The 23,824-nt window shown below is 39.6% G+C and overlaps 1 protein-coding gene across 1 annotated transcript in view; it reads left to right on the top strand.

The window, feature by feature from the left end:
* Window positions 1-22,739, top strand: part of wdr27 (WD repeat domain 27) — a 35,711-nt gene extending 12,972 nt beyond the window's left edge. The window contains exons 16-24 of the mRNA XM_030106966.1: window positions 10-99; window positions 928-1,049; window positions 2,793-2,926; window positions 3,432-3,529; window positions 4,476-4,597; window positions 6,947-7,044; window positions 11,153-11,255; window positions 13,768-13,866; window positions 22,668-22,739. Of these exons, the coding sequence (XP_029962826.1) occupies window positions 10-99; window positions 928-1,049; window positions 2,793-2,926; window positions 3,432-3,529; window positions 4,476-4,597; window positions 6,947-7,044; window positions 11,153-11,255; window positions 13,768-13,866; window positions 22,668-22,739 (938 nt within the window). The remainder of the gene's footprint in view (window positions 1-9; window positions 100-927; window positions 1,050-2,792; window positions 2,927-3,431; window positions 3,530-4,475; window positions 4,598-6,946; window positions 7,045-11,152; window positions 11,256-13,767; window positions 13,867-22,667) is intronic.
* The last annotated feature ends 1,085 nt before the right edge of the window (window positions 22,740-23,824 follow it).

Genomic DNA, 23,824 nt, shown 5'->3' with positions numbered 1-23,824 from the left:
CTCTTCCAGGTGATGGAAAACAAATCCTGTGCGGTCTTGGCGACAGTTCAGTCTTATTGTACAGGTCCGGCCTCACTGGCAATCCCTCTGTCTACGCAGGTGTGTGAAACTAACAGAATGTTTTGTACTTCATGGTGTTCTTTATATTTGACCTTATTCACTTCAGCGGGTCCATCAGCATTTGCTGAAAGGTTTTTAAAAAAAAAACACCCTCACATTTTATGGCTGATTGAGGTCAAAACCTCAAAAAAAAACAAAAACAAAAAAAACATAAACCATGATGTTTTAGGGAGAAAGGGGGGAAATTAATAATAAGAAGTTCATCCTTAGTTTGGAGGTCGCTCTGCCTTAGTTTGAATAATCTGGTGAACTTTGATCTACGTTGAATAAGCCCTGTGGCTTAAGATGAAAGATTCAATGAGCATTTAAACTGACTCATCCGGCTATCACTGTCATTAGTGTAGATATAGACCCATGATTCTCTTCTCAGTGTTTTATCAAATTCCAAAGCAGGAATTTTTTTTTCTGCACTGTTTTTGTTTTTGTGATAGAGTATATTGGAATAAAGAAAAAAATATGAGAGACACATTCTCTTTTGAGGTCTTCTCCCTGTTCTACACCTGTTTGTAATATTAAAGAGTTGTTGAGAACAGTGGCTGCATTTGATTATCGACAATAGTCAAGCAAATACTGAATGAAATAAGGACACATCTGAGTTGCATTTGATGACCGGAGAGTGCGGCTGAAAAACACAGCCACCACAGGGGGGCAGCAGAGATAAAAAGAAAGGAGTCGAGGTGAGGCATAGGTCACCACAAGTCCTCCTGCCTCCAGTCCGCCTTGCCTTCTGAGCAGTATGATTAAAATAAATACTGAACCCAACAGTGGTGCACAGGTTTCATTTAAAACTTCTGTTTGGGCACACAGGACACGACAGACCAGTGAGCTGTGTGAGCTGGAGCCTCAGCAGACAGTGGTGGTTGAGCGCCTCAGACGACCTGTCACTGCGAGTCTGGGCCCACTGCCGTTCAGAACCTGCCATTACCATGGTAAATGTCCCATGCTTATGCACACATTTGTTTTTTATGCATCCCCTGTCTCTCTCTCTTTTTTTTAATCATTCTGTCATTCCCAGCCACCCTACTCTTAACCATCCATGTCCGTCGTCAAGTCTCTGGGAAACGTTCATGCTCTCATTCTAAGTCCAAGCACTAACCATAAAAAACTGTGAAATGAGGACCAGCTAGAGTGACCTCATATTGCAAAAATGTCCTCTCTCTGAAGGGCTAAAAACTCAGATTGGTTTAGAAGTAAAACAAACTAACTACACACACATGTTGTACACATTTTTTACTTCCACTTGTGTTTCCAGAGGCAGGTTTGATTGCTTAGAGGATTTAGATTTCCTGTCAGTCAAAACTGGTATTGTATCCACAATGTATCTTTCACTCGTTTGTTGTTCTTGACATTGTATTTTTTTTTTTTTTCCTGTTTTGGATTTGATGATTGCCTTGTGAGGCAGCATCGTTTCAGCAGAACACACACGAACTGATTCCTTTAGGAGGTTTATTAGTCTCCTTTAAGGAGCTACTGGTAGCTACTGACCAGCAGTTTCTCGCTTTTTTTTCGCCTACATGTGTTTACACTCACAGTATGGGACTTATTATGCTTTTTAGGACTAAGGTAGTCCTCTCTAGGAAAATCAGTCCCTTTTAAGGGGAAGACTTAACTATGGCCCATGGTTCGGTCAGTTATAGTTACGTGTGAGTTTCGAGTAAATCTGCAGGAAATGAATGTAGGTCAATGCAGTGTCCCCAAAAGGCAAGAAAAAAACAACATGAACTTTTGTAATGAAATGACATGCTGCATAAATTTGAATGTAATGTTACAAATCAGGTTTTGGTATGTTAGTTAAAAGTTGACTTTTATGTGTTTTTGGCCTTATGATAGCATATTTGTCATTGGAGGCATCTGTGGGACTCAAAGTATCCAAACCTTTGATTATATGCAGGCACTACTTACTTCACTTGGTATCACATTTAATGGGACAGTTCGAAGTGCCAAGTGAAAACAATGGTCTGTCCTTAAGAGCTCGGGTCTCCCTATGACGCTGATGCTAACCATCCATGCTTTCCTCCACTCAGGAACATTTTTTGGGGCTTGGCTTTGTCTTCAGCCTTTTGCTGCTTGTAGTTCTTGTGATACAACTTGGAAACAAATCAGAGTCTTTTCAGGGACAAGAGCTAAGTTGGGGTGAGCCAGACTTGCAAGTCGCTTTGTATGGGTATATTTGAAAGCTCAGTAAAAACGAAACGATAACCGACATCTTGATATTCTTAAAATTAAAGTCCTTATTCATGACACAGTTGTTTTAAATGTGTGCCTGTGATGTCCAAGCTTAGTAATAAAGAGTCACCATTATGACAAAGACACTGTGCAATGTTGATGATACTCATACAGTGTCTAAAGCTTGCCAACTTTCGTCTGAAATTTTGTATATTACCTGTTGAAAAACAAACTATATGCACAGTGCTAGTATGGAAGGCTTGCAATTCATTTAACTGTTTTTTGTTACTCTCAGGTGATATGAAGTATGTTGGCTGGCTAATCTATTTAGGATTCATTTGCTGTTATCAAATATCTGAACATCTAAATACCTGAATGAAATATGCTTTTAGGTTACATGTTTTTTTCCATTGATATTTTGCCCTGAGGCATGTATTTTCCTACATCGTACAATATATCAGTTGCCTCGGGATATCTCTATGTTTTCTCTGTCTTTCCTCCATTAGGGCAGAAAGATGTTCCCCAAGCCCATCAGAGGGGCCCAGTTTTATTACCTCGACAAGTTTTTACTTTTGGCATCTGGACCTTCTCTGCAGCTTTACCTTTATCATGTGGACACCTCAAAAGATGACATAAAAAGGTAATCACTTCCACCACACTCTGTGGCCATGTTCCAGATCAGGTTTACGGGAGGAGCTTGATTAATTTATTTCAGATTCTTTCCAATGTCTTGTAAAAGAGAGCATTGTTTCTGAAAATAGCTTACCGGTAGTTACTAATTTGATAGGAACCTGGCTTTATTTAGTTACCGCAGACATTTATAACCCATAGGCACCACTGCCACAATTACATTACAAACTGCTTGACTTTTTACGATAAGCTCTCAGGTCTTCTACTTCTTGTCCTCCGTTATAAAAACTTATTGCAGTTTCTGTTATTTACTCCATTGGTTATTTTCACAATTCATTTTGCTAAAGGGAAAATTTAAGCTACCATCAGTCAGTAAACAAAACAGGTAAAATGCTTTTCTGAAATTTTTACTTCAGCCATCTTACTCAGATGATTGAGCAGTGATCTATTTTGTGAAAACTTTATTTACATACTTGCTTGCATAAGAATGATGGAATCTGTTATTTTTTTCTTAGATATAAGCAGCAGAGCGTCATCAAACGGACAAGTTGCTTCACCACAACATCTGCAACAGACATCACTGCCATGTCTTCCGTCAATGATTTCTTGTCGTGTATCCTTCTTGCTGTTATTGTTCTCTCTGTGTGAAGTGATGCTGTTCAGATGCTGAACAAACGAATGCACCCTTATGATATTTCCACTTGGAGCATCTGGTTGGGCTCACTTCAAAGTGAACCACTGCAATCAGCGTGTGCTTCATAAAGTCTTCATGTGTGGCCCCGGGGCTTCCACTCCTGATCTTACTTGTAAATCATTGAGGTGTCTTCTAATTTTTTAGGAATGTCTGCATTCCAGCCCCTTGTTAGTGTTTATGATGCATTGAGCTTCCAGTGAGCTCACAAAACAGAGCTGTGTGGGAAAGAGTGAGATGCTGTCAGACAATCTTCAGCTCCGTTGTGCTTTGTAAGACTTAACAGAAACAACATGGACAGTAAATTTAATTAAAAGTAGTTGCATGAATATATAGAAAATGAACATCAAGAAAATCACACAGAAGGACTCGTTTGGACAAAACTGAAGAATTTAAAATGAGATAGACGATGTTACTCAGTTGAATTTTTCCAGTAACCCAGTTTCATCCTGCAAAAAATAGCGATAAGTGACACAGGGAGCAGAAATCACTTTGTCAGAAAATATTTTTTAAGATTCAGTGAAGTGTAGGAAAAACAGTGTGTGACTTCTCACATTCTGAGTCATATTGTGGTTTTTTTGGAAATTTCTGGCTACATCAATTAAGGTAAAGACTGTGAGCCTATTTGCATCAGCTGACCTTTAAAGCCACATGCTTCTTGTATCACCGCACGGAATGACAGCAGCTGTCTGCCTGAAAGCAAACCGATGGATTCAGCAGATTGATAGAGCTCAGCAACTCCTCTCAGTGCCAGTGAAGGAAAGTTCTTGATCAAATGCATTTTTTTCAGTGTGGATTTCTGTCTTAATAAATGAAACTTCATAACAAGGAATATAAATGTCATCATTTCCTATAATAACTGTTCCAGACATGGTCCTGGTGGGTGGATTTGATCGGTCCATGCAAGTGTTTGACATGAACAGAGGTGCGGTTGTGTGGGAGGTGCCTGATGCCCACAGCAGAGCCATCCACTGCATCGTACAGAATAAGGTGAGCCCAAATAATTGCTTATATGACAAAAGTCTCAAAACAGAGTAAAAATGTTTCACAATCTATATTTCTATATATATATATATATATATTTGAATAACAAGATCGCATTTTAATCGTAATGTCAATAGTGACAACAAAGTGGAGTGACGTATGATCCAACAAGTCAATATGCAATCATAGGTTTTTAAGTCAAGTGGAGCAGCAATTGATGGTTGTGATTATTTTTCATTTTAGGATCAGAGCCTTTATTTCAATTTAATGGGAACTGGAATATCTGCAGCTGGCAATTTCCCATGGCTCAACGGGAACAGAATTTAGTAGTCAAAGAAAAAAACCTGAAACCAATGAGGACGTTTTATATCTGACCGCAGTTAAAAATTACAGAGTGTGACTGTTAGAACACAACATCATTGCTCAATACAATTATTTTATGGTTTTCCCCTTTTGATATTGGAAGCATGATGGTAAGCAACTCTGAAAACAGAACTCATTAAATCAGAAATGAGGACAGGTGAGATTCTTGTGCTTTAGTTAACCTTTTAGCCTGTATGAATGGATTAAAGAAGTGACAGCTCATCAGCTCATAAACTGAATGACGTTAAGACCGAACCGGCTCGGCCATGAATTTGCAATTGGCATCATCTGGCACCATGAGCTTCATCTTCCATCTAACTCGTGAAGGGTCGACTACTTGGCAGATGTTGCAGTGTTACATAAGTCATCGGAGTGTTTCGAGAGTTACATAAGACAGATGGACTTTGAGGGAGTAACCGTGTTCGTTTGTGGTATGAATTAAAAAGGTCATGGTTAGAAGAATGTCTTGATTGTCTAAAAGTTTCCATGGCAGGCAAGACGTACAGGATCGACTATCGTTAGTATCATTCATCTTGAATGTAAATCCCTGCTGCATCAGGATTAAGATTGCCATAGGGGACAGCGGCAGGAGATTCCATGCTGGATGATGGCCTTGGAGTAATGCTGTTCCATGATGCAGTGTGGGTTTGCATGGCCTTCCTCCCACATCACTGTCTTGAATCAATATGGAGCCAATTTGCTGGTGCCTAACAAGTAGACAACTTGGGCCTGGAGCTACATATGCGACGGGGCTGCTGAACACTACTGCATCACTTGAAATAAAACTCGAAAAAGTCCAGTGACTTTAATTCGACATATGATTCGCATTTCTGTCACTTTCCATTTTACAGTAAAAAGCAGGGAATGGCTTCCAGCTTCGAAAGGCCGTTAGAATGTTTGCCACCATTGTCGTGACAATAACAACATTTTGGTTGTAAAAATAATGGAAACGGTGAGCCTCCATGAAATGTGCATACTCCTATTTTTGTCAGAGAGGCTTGTACTTAATGACCCTAAGATATTGACTTTAGTCACTTCTGCATGTTGACCTCTACATACTCGACATTCAGACCAGCCTGGATTAGCTGGATAGACTGCAGCTAGTGGCATGGATTAGGTGCATTAATGCATTCAACTGTGATCCACTCTCGCACACAGCTGACTGTATTCCTTCAGCCCGGAGGAGCCTGTTCTTTGTCACGCCAGCTATTGTGTGCTACACATAGTGGAAGGCCTGTGGTGTGTTGTTTCAGCTTGGCTATTGCGTCAATGTGGGGTTCTCCGCCCGGGTGCCCGAAGGCCTTTGGCTGCTGTTGGGTCAGTACCTGTGGATCAGAGGGATTGCCCCTGCCTGCAGACTGCACTCACAATGTCTCTCCCCTCCCCTGCCGCTGTCTCGTCCTGAGGCGGACCAAACCATCAGGACTTGCAGCATAAAAAAAAAAGCAGCTTTTCCCACTTCAAATTTCCATCGCCCCTTGTGCAAAAAAATTCACCTGGAACTCATCAGTGCAGAAGACTTCTCGGAAAATGGAACTGGAAATGCCCTCTCAGAGTCCCGTTCTCACACTCTTAATGAAAATCTAAACAAAAAACACCCCCGCCGCTGCTCTCTTTCGCTCTCTTTTCCTCTCCCCCACTCGCACGTTTTACTATATCATCTGATAGCTTGCTTTCAAAGTTAAATATGGAATTTATGCACAGATGTGCAGTGGAAACTCTACAGCTCGGGCTGAAGCCTTCGTTGGGAACAAAAAGGATGGAAAATGACAGTGTTTTCCTTTAGCCCTTGTGGTTACATTGTTTTTTAAAATCAACTTGTGCTTTTAAGTAGAATAGATGCTACCTGGAATAATGCTATGGGAAGGATTTGCCAATGACGAACACAGCCACAGAACTTTCCAATAGTGGACAAAAAGTGAACTTGATTTATGACTCATTTCAGTCAAGAATTTACTGACTAAGCAATTTTTGTTTGTGTGTATTTTAAAGGGATCCGCGTTCAGCACACAGCCTTCGGAGTCGTACAACCTCTTTCTCACGAGTGCAGTCACAGATGGCGTGAAGATCTGGGACCTTCGTACACCGAGGTTCGTGATATGATGGCACTGTTTACTCAGTCTGAAAATCCACGTTATTTTTGTTTATTGCATTGGAACTGTCAGTGCCTTGTGGCTTTCCACAAGAAAAATGTTCAAAACCCTTGAGGCATTTTAATACTGCCTTGCAAACAAAGACAGGAAAACAAAACAACACTCCTCAATATTAATCTAACTCTGTCCTGCAGTATTTTTGCCATTTGAATTTAATAAGTAGACATTGAAACTCACCACATATCCCCTCTACTTAGGGATCCGGCCGTATGGTCAACTTTTGAAATCCGTCCAATACAAATGAGGGAAAAGCTCACTTAATGCTGAAATGCATTATTGTTTTTTCAATTCCCGATTCTTCTTGAGGTTGCAAAATTACTTTATATTCAAATTTCGTCAACATTTTCCCAGCATAAACATTCCTCAGTTGTTGAGAAAAGTCGCAGAAATTCAAATTCCAGTGTGCAAAGACTTTACTTGGCCTTTAGTCGCAGATGTCCATATAAAGCAGATAATTCACGGAGGCCATTTCAGGTTTCAGATTGTTCTTTTTGGCTCCGCTGAAGGTATTATTAAGTATTTCGTCCTTTCATGTCTGAGATTGCCTCAGTGTTTTACTCCTCATCCCAGACTCCATCAAAATCTTATTGTTTTCGGAACAAATATTTGTGCCTCTTTTCCAGGTCAACTCCTGCTTCTCATAGTTGTTTTTATCAAGCTTCCCTCAACAGATGCGGTTCCCCTGAGGTGAAACATATGGATGTGTACAAAATATGTAGGTCATTCGTTTCTGTTTCGTAAGCACTTCCTGATTCATTTCCGATGTCATTACTAATAACAGTTAACTACAGATCTATACCTCACGATATTTGTTTAAACAGAAGTTTTGAAACTAATGGAAGCAAAGTCAGTTCTTAGTTTCATGTTCAATACAATGATTAACTGGATCGAGGCGTAGCAAGGCACACAAGGAATTGTGGGGTTGTATGTAATTCCACTTCCATATCGGTGACGTGTTATCTCCTGAAGTGGAGAAGGCTGCAGGCTTTGTGTCTAAGCGTCAGATTAACACTGATCAAAACTTCCATTGTGGCTGCAGCAATGATGTTTTCACTGGCAAAATCTATGTTGAAGTTCTAGGAAATGGGGCAACATCTTGCATTTCAGTTGTCTGCTTCCATTTCCTTTTTTAAGGTCACCAAATTAGCTTAAAAACTCCTTGGTGGCATGGTCTATTGAATATTCTTAATATGTATGGAAATGCTCGAAGTCAAAGAAGCTGTGGGGCTGTTGTGGTTGGACCTCAGGTACAGGATCTGTTTCCTGGTAGACCAGTGTAGTGAACCACATTTTGTGAAAATGCAACTGGAAAGTCCATTCTAATTAGTCTTGTATCACACTTTTTTTGGTTCCCGGGAAAAGTGTTTCCAGGTTGATTGAAAGGAGAGCCTCATATTGAAAAGATAAATTCCATCCCAGATAGGATCAGCATTTCTCATTCTCCCACATCAAATCATGGATATATGATTTTGATTGTCCAGTCGACATTTGTTTAGGGAGTTTTGGACGTATGAATGTGTTCTGAGATTTTGTTGACTGTACTTAACAAGCATAAGTTGCAAGGATGATGCGTCATTAAACTTGCAATTGAAAGAAACTCCATTTTCATCTTTGCAATCATGGTCAGTGCGAGTTTTGTTTGCTTGGTGACTGACATTATCCAGGACTGGGAAGCAGTGGCATTAACTGAGCTTACACAGCTCAAAATAGCAGCAAAGTAGTTTTACTCCTTTCAGTTTTGATTCTTTGATCATTTAGTTGAACTGGTCTTTTCAACCTGTGGGAAGAAACCTTTATAAATCTCTGAAATACATGAAGATAATGTTGTTTATTCCTGTAACAACTGTAATTATGTCAAATCAAGCAGAAAGAAACGTATTTTAATATTTATACTTTATGCCGTTTCATCAGAATAAATTTTCCATAAATCCATGAAATCTTAGCTGACAGGCATAAAATAAAATCACTCAGGAACTCAGCGAGACCAGTTTAGTCTCACAAATCTGGATAATTAAATAAACTTTCATGTTTAGTTTGACAGCAGTAGTTTAGTTATGTTATGAATTCTCTGTTTTTCTGTGTTTGCTCAACATAAAAAAAAAGAAATTCTTCACTGTTCGCTCATTACTTGTATTTTGTAATGATGTGTTCAGTGCTTCACTTTCAGGGTCTACACACCAACATTCAGTGTGCTTTAAAATCAGACCCACTCACATGCTGATTCCAAGATAGGGAACAGATGGTAATCTGTTTCTCTTTATGCACTGATGTATTTTCCCTAAGTGGAATGGACTGAGCATCCTTTGTAAATGCACGGAGATGCGATGAACTCTGTGACGATATACATAAATACAGTAGCTATGTATGTTTAGAATATATCCAGTGCTAATATAAAAAGCAAGCTTTCACCTGACGTGCACTGATATGGCTAAATATGGTGAAATCTGCTGGCAACATATACGGCGCTATGATTAGCCCGCTGATTACCTTGATGACTGACGCTGAATACCCAGGTGCATCCAGTAACGGTATAGGCTTCCATTCAAGTGGATCCGACCCTGTGGTGCAGTCTGCGTTAGTCATCAGGAAAATGTCGAACAGTCATCACTCGCACAACTGAGAGACTGTGTGTATGCGAGTGTGTGTTTCAGTGTGAGTGAATCCCATGCCCGCATCTCCCCTCCCTCGGCGAAAACATCAGATCCACATTCTGACCTAGAAAACCAGTGGAGTGTTTATTCCAACCTGATCGGCGTTCTCTGAGTGTGATAGAGACAGGTTCTGCCAACTGTTGCTGGACTTTCTATGCACTGAGCTTACAGCAAATCAGTTTTCACAGTAAGGATTGTCGTCATCCCTCCTGATGTAGAAGGACTTTCAAAACTTCTAATCTAAATCTAGCAAAAAGATCTTTGCAATTGTCCATCTTCACAGTAACAGCTAGTCTTCCCAGATTACTTCTTACTACTTAAAGTCAGTTATTTGGCTGTGGTATCTGTCTTTGAGTCACACCTTTATTATTTTAGAGTTTTACTTTCAGTTTAAAAACATAGTTCTTCATAGGTCTCAATGCTACAAGTTTTTTTTGTTTCAACTGGATTGACTTAGCAAGAGATACTCAGCTGCAAGAGGTCCTTGGACCTTACATTTTTATTTAATCACTATATTTTGATGTATGACGTGAAATAAAGATAGGAGATACTCATAGTGCTGAATCAACACTTGTGGGATGCAGTCTTAACGCTATAAATTTCGTATTCATTGCCTGGCACCTTGTTTTATTAGATTTTGTGCCTTTGCCTTCCCTGCTTGTAAGTTTAAGGAACCCACTTGTAGCGGATAATTCATATTTTTGCATGATCTCCAGTGAATATGACCTACTTTCAGTCCGGTGTAATAGCATAAACATGTGAATGTTAAAAACACGCTCTCACCAGATCCAATCAAAGCACTGACCTGCCAACTTTATCGAGAACTGGGCTAATCCAGCCATTAGTTGCGTTGTAAAGACATCACACGCTGTCGTAAACCGAGCGAAACAGCACACAAGTTGCATGGAGGGACCATTTGGCATTTAGTCTCTCCTCTTTCCTGTGTTTTGCTTGAGTAATGCTTAACTCCTTGTCCTCAGCTGTTTCACATGTTTTTGTGAAATGTGTGCTAAGTAACATTCTCTTTTTTGTTCCATTTAATAGTATTTGACATCTTTCACGGATTACTTCACCATGAAAATAACTAAAATCATGAAAAATCATGTTCTTACAAAAAAATCTGTCACTTCTTCTACACTTCTTAGAGTCTTATGGATTAATGTTTAAAAACTGTTTAAATTACTGTTTAAAAAACAATAAAAGAAAACAAAAATTGATTGAAATACCTACATGATATTTAAATCCACAGGACTACAGTATTATTCTTATATCATGACATATAATATGGAAATTCCAGGATCAAATTGTCAGTTTCTCTTCTATATTATCTATTTTTGCATTTCAGATTTGATATTCCAGATAATTTCTAACCAAAGCGTACATATCCTTTTTAGGTGTGTGCGTCGCTATGACAACCATGTAAATCGCTGTCATCCCTGTTCTTCTGCCATCTCACCATGTGGCCGGTTCATCGCTTCAGGTTCTGAGGACAACTGCGTAAGTAGATACACTGGGTTTTTTTTGTTTTTGTTTTTTTTTTTGTTTTTTGCATAATGTGCTTTATGCTCCTCTGTAAGCACTGTTACGCTCAAGTTTTTGAGAACATTCCTGTAACAATGAGGAGGATGAGGCTATCAAAAAGGTAATTCATTAGGGCGGCGTTATTCAACAGATGGAAATCCTCTCTGACATTAATTGTGGCAAATCCGTCCATAAATCGGTCATTGCAAGCTATAAACATAATTGAGAACTTTTTTCAAGAGCACATGGATAAAAAAAAGAGGGTTGCAGCCACAGAAGTATATCACGGAGAATGTTTTCATACTGAATATTTTGTTGGTATAAATATAATACTGGATGGGAATCAAGTTATGACTGAGGGGAAAGTTTCTCCATATATTATTCAGGATCAGATAAAAGACTTCTTTCTATCACAGACTTTGACTGTGCCAATTTGGCTTTTCACAAGTGAGCACATCAGATTTTTAAATATCCATCTTCTAATTTTCTCATCCAACTGCCGATGGTCACAACAACAACTTCACTTGACCTCATGGTAAAAAAAAAACAAAAAAAAAAAAAACAGCCGGACAACAGCAGCTCATTTTTTATCACTTTTACCCCAAATTAAGGTGAGGACTCTGCTTCACTCACATTCTGTTATTTTGGATTCAATCCTTTTTCCAAAGGAGTCAAATTCAACAGTCATGTTGAAGCTGGACTGTTTAATTGCTTTTCCAGACTGTGGCTTCTTCATTCTTTGAGGACTTCTTCAGGAGACAACCTCCCTTTCCTCAACCATCTCTCCTTTCTTGTGATGTGCGTGCTCGCTGACAGCAGCGGGGTAATATATGCTCGCTGGTGGTTATTATTAATTATGGGGACACAGCACAGTGTGGACATTTGAGAACATCTCTATCGAGATCGGACAATTCCAGCGTTTCTTGGAAATTGGGAAAGCGTACGGCAGTGAGCAACATCGTATTTATTTGTTGCTGCCCAGAGATTTCTATAAGCCAGACTCATTTGTACTTGTCTTCATATATCAAAAGGCAATCATGGAAAAAAAAAGATGTTGAATACTACTAAAAGACTCCCTAGATCATATTACATATTTTCCAGAAGAGATGTTCCAAGAGGGATATGATTTCAGTGTTTTCAAAACAAGCCTGTAATGCATACAGTTGACAGTTTCCTTCATCCTACTTCCCCGACAATATCAGCTGACGTGGAACTGAACATATAGAAGACAACTGTTAAGTGGTTAAAGAAGATCTATGCCTGATGATCCAGTTTTCCTACTCAACAATTTGTTGGCTCTGCTCTCTGCTTACATCAGGGGATCCTTGTGATATTTAATCATTCCGACGAGAGGCTCTTTTTTCCAAGTAACTAATTCCCTTTTCGGCAGCGCACTGTTCGTGTGCCTCAGACAGGAGTCACTCTAAACCTTTTGACAGAACTCCCTTGAAGAGTTTAGTTTTTTTTTTTTTTCAGGGAAGCATAATAAAAAACAGCCGCAGGAATCTGATGAGTCGTCGTCTGGTAACAAACTGGACATCTGTTTTTATCTGTGCTCGTGGCTCTGAAGCAAACAAATCTGTCTCGAAATGTACTGCTTATATTCAGAAAAATAGAAAAAGTAATTAGTGTTCATTTAGATTGACAGCGACTTCAATCAGTGCAACAAGGTCATTCTGATGATCATATTTAGATGTTTAAAATGTTCCAGTTATTCCATTAAATGATTACCTGTGTGAAAAAAACAAACATAAAACATATCTGCAAAAAGTGAGATTCTATTGAATTAATTAACATGATCGCTTATCAAGACACTCCCTGTTTGGTTTCATACTCACAGTGTGAAAAAGTGATATCACATGCTATTCGCCGTCTTGAAATCATCTGTTAAACTTATCTCCATGTCCACTTGAGTCCAATCCAGCTGTTCGGATCCTGGCACAGGCAGTGAATGATCTCATAAGACTGCTATGCGTCTGATTGCTGATATCCACCACAGCCAGGTCTCCCTGTGTAGCCAGTCTCTATGGAGGGTTGTCTGATGGGCATCACAAGAACCTTACTCTGTGTGAGGACTCCCAGTAAAGTCTGATGCGTTGGTTGCCTGTCAGTGTGGAGTTTGCATGTCTCTTTACACATTTGTGGGCTTTCTCTGTATAATCTGGCTTCCTCCCACAGTCTCAAAACATTTGTTTGAGGATAATTGATGACTCCGAAATTGCCTGCAGGTGTGAATGTGTGAGTGTGAGCGGTTGACTGACTCTCAGTTTTCCCAGTGATGGAGCAGTGACCTCTCCGGGGTGTAGCCTGAATTTTACCTATTGATAAGATCTACTCCCCACAACCCTAAATTTCATGAAGTGATAGAAAAAGTTAGATCAATAGGTTGTGTGACATATTGCATACAACTTTTAGGTCTGTTATGTTGACATATGCATATCGTTGCCACAATGTTCCATGTTCTTAATCTTCACTGTGTGTATTTCAGGCATATGTGTATGACATCCGTAGCAGTACCTACCTGCATAAGCTTCAGAAACACTCAGACACTGTGCTCAGTGTGGCGTTCAACCCTGCTACACCAGAGGTATGAATCTTTCTTTTTTTTGTCTTTGCGCTTATTATTTTTCCTCTTCTGTGACTCTCTGACATGCCCCATGTGACAAAACTGAACATTTTTAAGTCAAGCAGTCAGTTTTCTCCACATCTGCTGATCAAGAAAAAACACATATTGCTTTCAGGTTCCAGACGTAGATCTAGATTGTCTTCATAAGCATCCCAGGGTTTAATCTGAACTTCACCACTGTTATGCTTGTGCTTGCCTTCAGCAGTTAAATCTATGCCAGTACGAAATATCAGGTTGTCGCAAAAACATCACCAAGAATTCCTTTATTATTAAAAAGTGGGAATCTCATTTCTGTGCAGATGGTTTAATGACAATGAATTTAACTTACTTTTAATTTTGAAAATGCAAGCCTCTCATCATTAAAATATTAAAGTGGTGGTGGTTCATATTTCCTTGTTTAGAAATAATATATTCATAATGTAACAAATATGATATCTAGCGACTTCAATCGGTGCTGCAAGAGTGGAGAAGGATTGATAACCTCAGGCCGAGGTCATAGCAGGACTCTCTAAGACCATCCCACAGTTTAGAATGGGCTGAAGTGTCGATCACCTCACATATCATCGATCGACACTGCTAAAAAAGTGAAATGTCACAACATCCATCTGTCTATCCATTTTCTGTAACCCAGGGCAACGTCACAAAAAAATGAAAAACATGATGCCTTGCTCTCAAACAATTTAAACAGTTCAAAATCACAAACATGCGATCCTTTGTACGGTATTAAGATTAAGAGTTTCTCAAGTGTATTTACACACTTCACTGAGAAAACAAACCAACTTTTCTCCATGCTTCTCCCATGCAATATAACCACTTTCATTTAGAATCCATATCCCCAAATTGCTCCGCGGGTGTAACCAGGGGTGGTCTGTTCACAGTCCGATCAGATAATATCTACTGTTTGTCTGTGCCATAACCCTGCAGGATCAAATGGCTTTCCGTTTGGACTGTACTGATCCACTTGTATGACTGGCTCACTGCTGGGCTGCAACTGGAAAAACAGTCCCACAAGCACTTCAGCGGTCTCACACTTCTGGAGAAAAGGTGTATCCAAGATGTGCTTCATCAGTTTTAGATTACCTTGTACCTTTGATTCTTGACCTCATATGAAATGTTCTCAGGATGATTTATTGTTGCTCTGTGTTGCTTGATATCATCTGAGTGAGACGCGACAGAAATGTTTTTAAGGTTTTGTTTGTTTCTGCAGGTTCTCTCTCTTTTATTCATCTGAAAATCTGTTTTCTCTACTTGTTCTACCTTCCTATTGTAATTACTGACATCCACAGGAATTCGAGAGCTTCAGGGAGTCTTTCCAGAGATAACTGGAAAATACTTTTCACTGTCTTGACTTGACATTGGAAGGAAATAAGGAATCTAAATTTACAGTGCTACTTCATACCATCTTCTCAATGCCTCTAACAAAACCTCCAGAGTATTTTTTGAAGAGCATCAGTTTTCCACAGAACTGTTTTACCGTTTTGGTAGTTACTCTTCGGAATGGTTCACGGTAAGTAGATATGCAAAAGAAACAGCTTAAAATATAATATCAGAACCATTCTGAACATCTCATGAGATTTGTTGACTGTCGACTCGAGTCAAGGCACATGTTTTAAATCTGCATGTCCGTCTGTGTAACTCTGTTCTATTAAACCTTGCAGTACAACATTGCCTTTAGATATCCAAGTTTGGAAGTGGAAAGTTTGGTCCTCGGCCATTCACTGGCTGAAGTGCAGCGATCTGCAGCATTTGAAGACACACTTCATCAGTCAAAGTGTACTTGCACCACATCGGCACTTGTGCACATTCTGTTTTATTCGATAGGACATGTGGTCGAAGCAGAACGTAAGAACGATTAGGACATCCTGGCGCAGAAATATAGTATTTTCCACCTCAGGCATCTGTCAATTAAAAAATTGTTGTTGTGAAGTTTTCATGCAGAGTTTAAAATAAACTGATAAAATGTTAACAAGTATTGTTAGGGTAACAACTTTAAAAGGATCTTCCAATCAGTATTTACAGCAGTGGTTGAAAATCTTCATTTAAGTAGTCCTTTACCTGATACAGTACTCAGTCTTGGGCTGCTGGCAACCTCACCTAAAACTGTGAATGTATTGCAATTAAGAAAACTGGAGGGCTTCCTCTGTAAAGAACCAGGGCAAATCCTCCCAAAGTAGAAAAAAAAATCTGTTTTTGCAGGAATATCTTAGTTCAAGGTTAACAGTTTGTTTAATAATTATGACGGTGCTGAAATAAATGAGGAGTTGTGCCACGTAAATATTTAACCAGATTCTTTCCTGGCCGTGTGAGTATTGCCTGCCATTTCTGCTTTTCTTGTTGAATTTCAGCAGGTCTCATTATTTCAGTTTATGCAATCCCAGTTTTGTATCACCCAAGTTTTCTATCGTTTGATAGTATTCTGGGGTGTTTATTGAGCTGTCATTGGCAGACAGCTGAGAACTTCCTCTCAATTTCACCACAGATCTTTTTCAGGGTGTTTTGATAAAACCTGTCAAGGTAGGCAGTTTTGCTCAGTTGTCTCTTGATATCTCAAGATGTCCTAAAGTAAATGGTATGATTATACAAATTACACTTGTATGACTTGTCTCTAGAATGAACAATCATCATTGAAACTCAGCATGTGCACTACACTCTTCTATTTCCATTCCTTATTAGCAGATGCTGTTTGATTACTCATCATTTACTTGGTTTATTTGTTTCTAGGCCTCCTAACATTAGAACTGACATTATAAAATGCCCGGTCAGGTTTAAAACAAACAGACTAAATCTATAAAGGACCCCAAACCTGTGTTCTCTTTGCTTTTTAGCCACATTTGAAAGGCAGATGTGCATTATATTTACTGCTGTGAGCAGCTTCTGATGTGAGACACACGCAGATAATGGAAGGCATGTTTTTCACTCATTCTTTACTCATGTTTTCCACCCCAATACTTAAAAGACCATCAAACTGGCAGCTCTACCTCTGGGGTTCTTTCCCTCAGGTTTATTCCTATATTTTACCCTGTAATGAGAGGTCCCAGCTTTTATTGTCTCCTCACTTTGTTGTCTTGTAAAACCTTGTGGGATTTCACGTGGCATGCCTCTGTAAAAAATTTGCAAGGTTCCTTATGTTAGATGTAAAAGTGCTACCCTAAAAGTAAGTTGTCAAATTAGAGCAGAAGCTTTTTCAAACATCTAGCACAGTGTTTTTGTAGTTGCTGCCTGGAAATGAATTTGTGTATTTTTGTAGGGCGTGAATGATTCTGTTTGCCAGAAATCAAGACAGTGATGATAAGGTATTGCTGGAAAGATTTCCAAGGATTGATGAACGACCATAAAACCAAGAAAACTGACGGAGATGATGAAAGTGTGAGAAGCAGGTTACTGGGTCAGCTTAAAGAAACAGACATTAGGCCGGGCCCTGTTTGGGTTATTCGGATCTTTGCACTGTCTCGTTTCAAACTGCAGATAGCTCACATTACATTCTTCCACATCACCAATGGTAACATCTTTAAAGTATTTCCAGAGGAATGGAGACCTACAAACCAACATGAATGGCTAATAGGTAAATGACAAAAAGGGATAATTTTCTGGAATTCACAAATTGAGCCATTAAAGATAATATGCAACAAAATGTTTATGTGTAACAACATGATGCAAAATCTACAAAAAAACGGCATGGTGTATTAAATGAAAGAAAGAAAAAGAAAAAACACTTTTGCAGTTCAAAGTGTGGCAAAAGTGACATAATCAGAATGTGTTTTTACACTTTCCCCTCTTATACTGTATGTATGCAACAGTGATACAAAGGATTTTCACTTGTGGCAAAACCAGATAGTTTTACTAGTGTGACCTCACACTGAGGTGTTCATAATGAAAAACATATACAAACCCACTGTCTGTTCATTTAGTTTCAGGTAAAGTATATTTCAACAAACACACTGAATTACCCGTTTTTTTTTATAAAGATGAAGTTGTATTTTTACACATTTAGTTGTTTTTTTCATATATCTGTATGCGTGTTTTTTGTAACAGGATGGAAAACAAGGACTGATAAAACCTTTTGTGAACTCTCTCTCTCTCTCTCTCTCTCTCTCTCTCTCTCTCTCTCTCTCTCTCTCTCTCTCTCTCTCTCTCTCTCTCTCTCTCTCTCTCTCTCTCTCTCTCTCTCTCTCTCTCTCTCTCTCTCTCTCTCTCTCTCTCTCTCTCTCTCTCTCTCTCTCTCTCTCTCTCTCTCAGCCAAACTGAGCTGGATAAAGACTGACTCGTGTCACTGACTTTTTCTCATGTAGTTTCGTCTCCACATGTCTGCACCACCTTTACTCTTTTCAGACAGCTGGAAAAAAGAAAAAACTCTTAGTACTCTTAGTTGCACACATTATAACTGAGGACATTCATCATAGGCATTTTTTTTTCTTTAGTTTCTCCCTCCATGCGGCACACATGTTTTTTTTCTTCTTTTTTTGAGTTGTTCAAAAACACAGCAGATGACAATAGCAGACCTCAACTTTTGTAGTTTTCCTCCATTTTTTGTTAAATATCTATTCTGTATTTTTTGGTTGATAGTTTTTACATTGTTACATAACCAGAGCTGACTCAACACATTTATCCCTCTTTGCGGTTGGGGCCGTGTCTTTGCTTCTCAGTCTTTTTCTCCTTCTTTTTATGCCTCTGGCCTGACCCGAGAGAGTGAAACGCCGAATTGGTCAGAACAAACACAGAGGTGGGCTCTGCTGTCCGCTCCAGAATGTCACATGAGAGTGAGACACAGACTGAGCTGAGACAGCCTCTCCGGCCTGCGCAGCACAGCTGGAGCTGCTATGGGCAGGAAGTGCAAAATCACAGGAGGCATCTTTAAGTACCAGAACCTTTCACATGTAGCAGACAGAACTTCCTCAGTCGGATGTGGTGTCAGAGACTGCTTGGAAGATGAAGAACTCTTTGTCTAGGAACTTGCAGAAAAGTAATTTACACTGGCAGTTATTAAATAGCACAATATATCTTTAGAACCCTTATTATGAGCTCCAGAGTTATGGTTGGACACTTTGAATCTGTAGTATAGTGATATACTCTCAACAACTTACAATCTAATATGATCCAGTTCAACAGCTCTGCTATAAATTCTGCATTCACACAGGTGAGGATTTATCTTGAGGTTGTCAGAGTGGTTTTAATTTATGTCCATTTGGAATCGCAGTGGCTTTTAGCTAGACAGGAGTGCCAAAGCCTTTCTGTAAGATAACATTTGGAATAACTGAGTAAGAAATACTGAAGCATGGGTTCGTCGACAAAGCAACACCCTAATGTGATGTCCCAGAGGAATATAGAAGATCATATGCTACAATACTGACGGAGATATTTCTCACTGAGAAGCAAAACTGTTTACCTGAAAAGCTGAAATATATAGCAGAGGTCTTGAACTGGTTCACAAGTGTGGGCGGTGGGTTGGTTGACTGTATTTTGTCTTTTTTCTTCAAGTCCCAGTCTGATTATGAAACTCAGTGGCATCATTCTTATCAAATTTTACCTTCAATTTTAATCCAGCGGATGGCCACAGGGCACTACATTTATTCCCAGCTTAATGTAAGTGAAAGCTGGGTAACATGTTTCCATAAATGTGAACACTGGGTAACACATTACGATAAATGTAAACCTACTCACTTTAAATCAGCTTTATATAGATGCATGTTTTAAAGGTCCCTGCATGAATATGAAATATATATTGTTGAGCAGTAAAGAACAGATGCTATTATGAGCCTTGATTGTTGAAAAAGGAAGGGAAAAAAGACTCTGATGGCTATGTTGCAGGTAAATAACGTATATTTTTTCCACACAGGTTGAATTGAATTTAGTTTTCCAGTATTGGGATTGACCTCACGGGCATGTGAGGCAGCCATGGAGAGCGTCTGCTCCTTTGTGAAACTTCCCTGTGGTGCTTCCTTCCCCTCTTGACATCTTCGGTACAGAACATCTTGCTTTTCTGGCACTTGTGCAGTTTGCTCTCTACACCCAATGAATAATGTGCTTTGGGAGGGGAAACACATTGCTCTCCAGTTTATCAAACTTTTGTTCCGACCGCTTTGCACAGATGGACACTTTTGACACAAGTGTTTACAATTGAACATGTAATCCATGTTGCATTCTTAATTGTCATATTTATTCCTCCTTTGAACTATTGATTTGTGATCTTTCTGTTGTATTGAGCCAGTGCACCTGAAAATAACTTGACCCAGCACTCTGATTTTACCCAGGATTCCCAAGAAGGTTTCATTGAGACTTTGATATACTGACCCCTAAAACCACAACCACTAGTTGACCCTGTGTTCCTTTGATCAGAGGTTTTCAGTGTAGGACATTCTTCTCTTCAAGAGTGGCAGCAACTGGAAGAACTCGGAAAAAATTCCTGCAATCACCTGGTCAGTTAACCTTGGTGCCTTGGTTTTAGACCTTGATTTTAATTCCCTAATGAGAAAAAGACAATTTAAGCATCGCATCACATAGCCTGAGACCTGCAGTTCTCCAAATCTTTGCATGTACCGAAGTGCACCAGATGAAAAACTGAGCTCTGCTTGTGCCAAGATTATGACTGATCCTAATAAAACAAAGGAGCAGAGACTTACCCGATAAGCTGTAGACTCACAAAGGAGAGATGTTTATTGCTCATTTAAGGATCATTTATTTATCGTTTTTGCAAGTCACTGTTACACAACTGACAGTTCAGCCAAGCATGTGCCATGTAAATGTAGTGGATCTGCCAGATTGATGTTGAAACAAAAGCGTAGGAAAGATAACGCTTTTTAAATTAGTTTCATTTTTGCATATTTTTATTATGTTTTCTGTTCCTTTCTCGAGATCATTAAATGGTTAATATAAATGTATAAAAAGTAAAACTAGTGATTAAAAGGCTACACATCAGACATTGTGAATATATCTTTAGCCAGCTTCTGTTTCTTAGAAGTGCTGCATTGAGGAAAACCACATAACTCACTTGCGATGACCCATCATGACCCCATTCTGTACGTCTCTAATAAATCAGTTCGGAACAAGTCCTGACTTCTAACCCCCTACATTACCCAAAACCTTCAGTCCTCATCAGCTGTGCTTGTTTCAGCCTAATTAAACAGAGGTTGAAGGTTGCAGAGCAGGAATGTGTTGCACTGCTGTTGTTTGCCGCACGTGTGAAACTTAAAAATTCCCTTGATGTTGTTAATACAATTTTGGAATCTGCGGTTCAGTTTCAAACAAATGCCGTGTGTTTAACATGAGTGTAGCGCCTCGGCGATAATGGATTTGGATTATTAGGAGAGCTGTGGTGGATGAAGGAGCTGTTCTTCCACCCTCTGGAGTTTTAAGGAGCTATTTTAACAACCCCCGGGGACAGATCCAGACAGCTTCTCTATTGTTGATCAAGGCCGTTGAGCCAGAGGTGTTGGTGAAAGAAGACAGCCTGAAGATAGAAGAGATTATGAAGAGAGTGCTCAAGTCATTTGTTTGAGGGAGTATCTTAAGACTTTCCTCTAAAAACACAAGAGCGACAGATAGTTGAGTGTTTCCGCGCACTGGGTCGTCTCTGAAGAAATCCTTTTCTTTGGACACTTGGGATTCCTCTTTGTGTCCAAAGGATAGAAGCTGCAACTTCCCCTCTCCAAGGGGCATTAAATCCTCCGCGATTTAGTATGTTTGAGTCATCCGCCGACCTCCCTTTCCCAGCACCGGCATCCGCTTTGCTGGTAAAAGATTATTTCTCCCGCATAAAACTCTTCTAGCACATGGAAAAAAAATGTTGGACTATTGTTGGACCAAATCTGGTTTTTATCACCAAATGGCAAACTTTTGCTTTCCAAGGTCTCTGTCGTTAATATACTTAAAAAAAGATAACTCACTCTTTAAGGCCGCCGATCATCTTTGAAACGACATCGACCCGAGTCCTTTCACCGCATCCATTTCTTTAAAATTGCAATTTGGTGGTTATTTTCGTAAACTTGTCGTCATGCAGGATTTGTGGAGTCTTCTCGACGCACAACTAACCGCAAACGGCTTGATGTGAAATGATTTCAAATGGTCATGCATGGAAATGAAGTTGCCCTTTCAGCATTGACTTAGATTATGATTTCCATGTTTTTTTTACTTTTCCTTTTTAAAGATTTGAGTAAGCGTCATGAATTCCATCCTTAGCCTCAAATGAAGACTTTTTTTTTTTTTTTTATTGCGATTGCTGCCCATTGACTGTCTGAGTGTTGAGGTAACCTCTCCTCATCCTCCCCCGTGCTTCTGGCTGATAAAAGGAGATGAGATAATGTGCACTTCTTACTAAGAACAATTGTAAAGAACTGATTCTTTTCATGTGTGCTCGACTGTGTGCAGCGATGGTTTGGACTGTGGCGCGTGAGTGTTTAACATGTTGGGTGTGGATCGCTGTTAGTTTATTGATGCGTGGTTGCGCTAATAATCTGTAAATAGTTGACTCACAAAGACTAGCGCTGCAGGAACCTCCATTCCCACCAGTCCTCATTAAAAAAAAATGTTATAAAACAGAGTTTGTGGCATGCAACTTTGTGTTTTTAAGATAAATCGCAGGTGTGGAAAATCCAGAATTTTCAATGGGAAACAGCCTCCTCCTTGATCTAAGTGGTGCTTGTCTTCTTTAACAAAGCAGGTGTGCTGTCATGCAATAGGAGAGCGGTGCGACAGAGTTTATGAGGAAGATCGTCCACCAAAGGTAACGCTGAAAGTCATGTCTGACTGTTTTTCTCCCTCTCTCACAGCTGCTAACGGGGACTCTGGATGGGAAGCTGAGACTGTTTCGTCCCAGCAGCAGGTCTCCGTTGGAGTCATGACACCAGCGCTGCCGTGCATCGCTTCCTCTCCATGACTCCATATTTACAAATGAGTCCTGCAGGCAGTGAGCGGGAGCCTCATTAAGGCCGTTCAGCTCAGCTGTTGGGATTTCACTTTGAAACGTTTCAGATTCGGCTAACCACAATAACACGACACAATAATGGTCCAGTTACAGATAATTCTAGCTAAACTTTTCCACCAATAATTATTCGTCAGTGCTCCTATTGGCTGCACATGCCGGCTCCACATTGTTTCTTGAGTTTGTGGAACAGATGTACTTCTATATCACTGACTGTGGCCACCAGCTATGACGTCAACTGGGTGCAACCTCCCCGGCTGCCAGACACACAGATGCTTCTACTGTTCGTACTGATGCACCCAGACACATGGTTTGAGCTGTACATTTACTGTTTCTGACCTCCGCCTCTGCAAATTGCCAGCAACACTGATGCGTGAATTCAAACTTCTCGCTGAGGATTTTAAATATTGAACAATTTGTATTGCTAGCTTTAACTCTTTTGCTTTGAATTTAATTCCAATTATAAAACATACAAGTTTGAAAAACTATTTAGCTGCAAAGCATTGCAAAATAACACTACACAGGTATTTTTAACTGACACATGCCTTTTTACTGTTCTGTAAATATTTATTTGAATGGATTTTTCTAGGGCTGTTTACAGCTGAATACAGTTATAACAAGCTGTTTCCTCCATTATACTGTCCAATCGATAAACTTTTTTTTCCTCAAAAACTTAATAGCAAAATATTATTTGACTGACATTTAATTTTAAAAAGAAGGCCAAACTTCTTGGGGCCTTCTCTATCCTCCAGTAAAACTCTTCCTTCTGCTGTCTTAGTGTTATGAAACTACAGAGAGCTCAGCCCACAGAGAAGCTGGAGAAAAACTGATTGTCTGCAGAGGAATTCAATTTCAAGCGTCACACATTCCTCACTGATCGGGAAAAAAAATACCGTGTGACGCATTATGTGATGCTGATATTGATGGCGATGATATAATGATAAATCTTCTGATCGGACGCCGGTTCCCAAATCCCTCAGACTGTGATCTTTCAGAAGACTGCTC

Source organism: Salarias fasciatus, chromosome 13 (assembly GCF_902148845.1).
Source record: "Salarias fasciatus chromosome 13, fSalaFa1.1, whole genome shotgun sequence".
NCBI classification, from domain to species: Eukaryota; Metazoa; Chordata; class Actinopteri; order Blenniiformes; family Blenniidae; genus Salarias; species Salarias fasciatus.
The sequence above is the reverse complement of the archived record's forward strand: the minus strand, read 5'-3'. Positions and strand labels throughout refer to the sequence as shown.